The 5124-nt window shown below is 68.1% G+C and overlaps 1 protein-coding gene across 2 annotated transcripts; it reads right to left on the minus strand.

The window, feature by feature from the left end:
- Positions 1 to 1999: 1999 nt before the first annotated feature.
- RAX (retina and anterior neural fold homeobox) lies at positions 2000 to 4591 on the minus strand. 2 transcript variants are annotated; one of them, XM_052778925.1, is made up of 3 exons: positions 4048 to 4591; positions 3711 to 3928; positions 2000 to 2832 (listed from the first exon to the last, which is right to left on the minus strand). In XM_052778925.1, exons 1-3 carry the CDS (start codon positions 4502 to 4504, stop codon positions 2380 to 2382), a joined length of 1128 nt encoding a protein of 375 aa, XP_052634885.1. In that variant the 5' UTR covers positions 4505 to 4591; the 3' UTR covers positions 2000 to 2379. The 2 variants fall into 2 exon arrangements, with proteins under 2 accessions (XP_052634885.1, XP_052634884.1); XM_052778924.1 differs by having other exon boundaries at positions 3699 to 3928.
- Between the last annotated feature and the right edge of the window lie 533 nt (positions 4592 to 5124).

A 5124-nucleotide genomic window follows, 5' to 3' on the forward strand; every position in this document is an offset into this window, starting at 1 on the left:
TCTCAAGTAACCAAGTGCCAGTGCTGGTTACAGTGCTGATTGAAAAGTTGGGGGGGTCTTTCCAATGGCTTTACAGGACACAGAAGAACTGGAGGCAAGAAGGAGGGAGGGTAGTAGCGTCAAAATGTGGAAGAGCACCACTGAAATCTTGGGGAGTTACTTACTTATTAATCATGAGCAATAAGCACAGGTAGAGCTTTTGGGCAACAGTTAAATGTGCTCACATGCAGGAGGGTTTTCAGCATCAGAGCTGCAGATGGACTGCAGCCAAGTAATGACAAGGGGGATTGTTCCTACCCTCGAGGAGGAAGAGCGTGCAGAGCCTGTGCAGTCATTTGTTAGTGTGTGTCCATTACTGACACAGCCCAGAGTGTGCAGGCACTTCTCAAGCACACCAAAAGACATCCTTCCCTCACTGCCACCAGAGATGTGCCTTCTTGCAAGCCCAGCATCCCTGGTGATGCAAAGCTCACCTATGAAAGGACCGCTGGAACAAGACCTAAAAACTGAAGCAGTACAGCTTTTGTTCTCCTCCCCTCCGCCCAGTTTACCCAGGTCTCCTTACTAGAAGTTAGCTCCTCGTCTCTGCTCCTGACAGCGAGAGCACTTTCTTTTCCTGACAGCACGGCACTTTGCCAAGGAAGCAAAGAGCTGTGTGCTGGGGAGGCTGGGCACCACCACGGACACACATATGGTGGCACGGACAGGTCCAGAGCCCAGCAGCAGGGTCCGGCCCAAGCAGGGCTACACCCCCGCTGAATCCAGCAGGTACCACTCACTGGGCCTCCCTGCACCCCCCTGGACCAGCACAGCTCAGGGAAGGGAAGCCTGGGGGCCTGGGCACAGCGTGTGCTCTGGTCCAGGGAAACAGGTTGGATCTGCAGGGAGGCCAGGGAGAGAGGAAAAGGCGTTTCAAAATAGAGGGATTCCCATTATTATCTGTAAAAGAAGCTCTCCAGACAATAGATGGGGGCTGCTGTGGAGAAGGCTGTGAAGGGATGTTTAGAAACTGCTGTCTAAGGTTAAAAAGCTCTCTGAAGTGAAGCTGAACAAAGCTGACATACTTGTTTCTGACAGGACTCTTGAAAGATACGCACAGATTGTGAAAATATAATTAGACGCCAGCCTTTGTCTGGCCACAACGAGTGGGAAATGGTGAAAGGAGAGGTCTCCCAGTCTGCATTGAATCATCCCCAGGACACAATGAGGGCGCTTGTGCATCCTTCTCTCTTCCCTAATGAGAAACGTTAATTGCCACAACCTCCAGAGTGTGTAGAGCACCCCGTGCCCAGTGGAGGAGAAGGGGTGTTTCATTACAGCTTCTCAGCCCCATTACAGGCAGTAACAGAGATAATGGAAAAGAAAGATGCCGCAGTTTTAGTTTCGGCAGCTTGGCAATGGGCACCGGGTGGGCGGGGGAGCGAGCGAGCGAGCACGGCCCAGCGCCGTGCCAGCCTCAGGGGGCTGCGCTGGGCAGCCGCACCGGGCAGGACGCACCCAGCGGGTCCCCTCCGACAGCTCCAGCCACCAGCCAGGCATCCAGTGCCCTGTCAGCTACCGCCCATCTGCCCCCACCGGCAGCTGGGCTGCGGGGACACGGGACCCTCCAGAATCCGCCGGTCCCCTTCTCCGAGGAGGCGGCAAGGGCCAGGGGACTGGCACCGACCTTGGCCCGCTGGGGCAAGGGTAGGAAAAGCCTACCCGAACCCAGGGTTGCCCCACAAGGGCAGCTGTGGGAGCGCTGTGCCTGGCCCAGAGACCGCCAGGGCCCTGGACCCTCCATGCCGAGCGGGGAGCCCCTAGCTGGGTGCGCTCTCTGCCAGGGGGCTGCAGCCCCCAGCCCCCAGTGCTCACAGCCAGTTTGGGCAGGGTCCTGCTGCTGGAGGGGGAGGGAGGAGGGCCCACAGCCAGGCCTGTCCCACCCCTCTGTGCGTCACAGGCAGCAGAGAGTCCGGCCCGAGCAGCCCATTTGGTGCAGAAACACGATGCACAGCCTCAAGCAGGTCGTGCCATTTAATGGTGCAAAAGCAGAAAACCCTTCCCAGGTAACGCAGGCCTCAGTTCCCAGCCACCTTACACAGCTCTTCGCCCTACTGCAGCTTTTATTGCAACTAAAGCGTCCAGCCAAGGAGGGAGAGCAAAAGAGATTTTTTTTTTCCTAAGCTATGATCAGGCCCCTAACTCTGCAGGGCATGTGGAAAAGGGAATTAAAAGGACCACAAAACACAAAGCAATTCAAGGCGTGGGGGGAAGGCTGGCGGAAGGGACAGCCCTCCCTTGCCTGGGCGTCCGGGGGAGCCAGAGCAGGGCAAGAGCATCCCTTGGGTGTCCCAGGACCGGCCTTCCGCGTGGGTTTCTCCCAGGTGCCAAAGAGGGAGTTCAGATTGTCTGCCAGGGTTTGCCAATGGACTGGATGTGCTCCTTGGCCTTCATCCGCAAGGCAGCAATGCTGGTGTTGCGCGGATCTGCCTCGTCCAGGGGGAACTTGTCCACAAAGGTGGCTCCGCACTGGTAAGGCGGCGGCGGCCCCATGGCCCCCAGGGGCTGCAGCGCATGGGTCACTGCTGGAGAGTTCAGGAAGGGCGGCGGTGTGTAGCTGCCGGGCAGGCTCTGCGGCGAGGCCACGAAGCCGGGCAGGGTCTGCAGGGCCGTGCTGCTGGGCACAGGCGGGCTGAGCCACGTCTCCAGGGGCAGGTTGCTGCTGAGAGGACCCATGGGTGTCGCCTGTGGTGAGCGGTTGAAGGAGAGGATGGGTGAGTCCTGCAGCTTCATGGAGGTCACCTCCAGCTTCTCCTGCCGCCTCCACTTGGCCCGTCTGTTCTGAAACCACACCTGCAAGCACAGCCGCGTTAGCCGGGCCACAGGGCGGCACGCACGGAGGCCGGAGGGTCTCCTCCCGTGGGTGCAGCGGCGCACACGGAACGGAGCGAGCAAAACACGGCGGAGCAGCGGACGGCGCACCGTGCCGAGCCGGGGCAGGACTGGCTCCAGCCGCGCTTCCCCCGCAGGCTCGGCAGCCCCGCAGCCCGGCGCTCTGCGGAGCGCGGCCCCGCGGAGGAAGCAGCCCAGCGAGAGCCCCGCGGCGGAGCCGGCCCGCCCTGCCTGCCCGCCCGGCTCGGCCCCCCGCCAGCCGCCGCCCCCGGCGCACAGCGGCTTCGGCTGCCCCGGGCCGGGACACGCCAGTCGAAGGGCAGCGGCGCCGAGGACGCGGCCAGCGCCGGGGCCAGACGGAGGGACCGCGCCTCGGCCCGACCCCGCGGCTGCCGGACGGGAAACGGCCGAGGGCTCCGCGGTGTCCCGCCGCGTCGGGGCCGTGCGGACGGCGCCAGCTGCAGACGTGCCCGGCGCTCCAGCGCTGCCCCGTGGGGCCGGCTCAGCCACGCATCGGCCGGGACTAGCGGCGCCGGCGCCGGGCTGGGTTCGCGGGCCCGCGGGCCGGGGCAGCGGGGCCGTCCCCGCGCCGGGGCGGTGCTGCTCCGCCCGCCGGGAGTGCGGGTCCACGCCGGGCCGGGGGCTCCCGGCGCAGGGAACGCGGGGCTGCGCCGCGCCGTGCCGGGAGCTCCCGGCGCCGGGAACGGGGGGCTGCGCCGAGCCGTTGCCGGGCCGGGCGGTGCTCTGTGTGTGTGTGGGGGGGTTCCCGGCGCCGGGGGCTGCCGGAGCGCGGGGCCGGGCCGGGCCGGGGCGGGGGCGGGCGTTACCTGGACGCGGACCTCGGGGAGGTTGACCTTCATGGCGAGCTCCTCGCGGCTGTACACGTCGGGGTAGTGGGACTTCTCGAAGGCGCGCTCCAGCTCGTGGAGCTGGTAGGTGGTGAAGGTGGTGCGGTTCCGCCGGTGCTTCTTCTTGGGCTGCTCCTCGTCCGACGGCTTCCCCTCGCCGCTGCTGCCGGCGGGCAGCTCCGGGCTGGCGCTGCCGGGGCAGTACGGCTCTGCGAGGGGAAGACAGGCGGGTCACCGGGAGGGCGATCTCCCCGCGGGGGCCCGCCCGAAGGGCGCGGAGGAGAGGCGCCCGCCCGCGGACCCGGCGCCTCCCGCCCGCCGCGCTCACCTTGGAAGCGCTCGGCGCGGCCCTGGGGCTCGGCCGGCGGCGGCTCTCCGGGCACCTTGGGGAGGCAGTGCCGGGGACCCCGCCTGTCCGCCTCCTTGGCGCTGCCGGCGCTGCCGTCGGGCGGGAAGGGGCCCAGCAGGCCGTCCTCCTTGGTGAACCCCAGGATGGCCTCGATGCTGTGCAGCCTCGACGGGTTCCCCCCGGGGCTCCGCGCCGCCTGAGCGGACAGCGAGAAGGCGCCCTCGGCCATGGCGAGCAGGGCGCCGGGCGGGTGCATGGGGTGGCCGGCCCGGGGCCCCGGCGCGGCGCTGCGGTCCCGCCCGGCCCCGGGGCGGCGCGGGCAGCTCTGGCACGGCGCCGCCCGGCGGGCTGGCCTCCTTGGGGCGGGGAGGGGGGGGGGGAGTGCCGGGGGGCGGCGGGCGAGAGGGAAGGCGAGGCCCCCGCGCGGCTCGGGCATGGCGGGGGAGGCAGGGCATCCCCCGGGCTCCGCCGGCAGCGCCCGCTGCTCCCCCCTCCCCCGCCCCGCCCCGCCGGCCCCGGCCCCGGCCCCAGACGGCGCCGGGCGATGCCATCCGGGGCCCTCGAGGCGGGGCGGGCCGGCCGCCGGCTGCCGCCGGGGGCTGGCCCAGGCCGGGCGCCCCGCCGAGCCCCGCGACTGGCGCTGCGGGGCCGGGGCCGCGCTGCCCGGGCCGAGCGCCGTCGGAAATCGTCGTGGAACAGGCGGCTGCCGGGCGCGGGGGGGACCGACCCGGCACGGCAGCGCCCGGGGGGGCGGGCGCCGCGGGAGCCGCTTGCCCGGGAGCGCGGCGGACGGGCCCGGGAAGCGGGCGGGGGGGGGGGGGCGTGGGGGTGTCCGTGGAGGGGCTGGGGAGGGGAGGGAGCCGCGGGGGGGGGCCGGGGCCGGAGGGCGGTGGGTGCCCGGCTCAGTGCCCTGCGCTGTGCTGCCGGCTCTCGGAGCCTCTGCGAGTTTGCCTCGCTTGACAGCTCCACGCCAGCCCCAGGCATTTTTTAAGTGGATCGTTTTCTCAGGTGGCCTCTCAAAAGATGACGTGCTGGAGGATGCCGTGGCACCGTTCA

This window comes from Harpia harpyja, chromosome Z (assembly GCF_026419915.1).
Source record: "Harpia harpyja isolate bHarHar1 chromosome Z, bHarHar1 primary haplotype, whole genome shotgun sequence".
Taxonomy (NCBI): domain Eukaryota; kingdom Metazoa; phylum Chordata; class Aves; order Accipitriformes; family Accipitridae; genus Harpia; species Harpia harpyja.

Bases quoted from the DNA above. Each gene is read 5' to 3' on its own strand.
- RAX (XM_052778924.1), bottom strand. From the start codon at position 4,504: ATGCCCGAGCCGCGCGGGGGCCTCGCCTTCCCTCTCGCCCGCCGCCCC. The intron at 3,929-4,047 runs GTGAGCGCGGCG...TTCCCCTCGCAG, and splicing joins CCGCGCCGAGCGCTTCCAAG to AGCCGTACTGCCCCGGCAGC. The intron at 2,833-3,698 runs GTAACGCCCGCC...CTGTGCTTGCAG, and splicing joins TCCCCGAGGTCCGCGTCCAG to GTGTGGTTTCAGAACAGACG.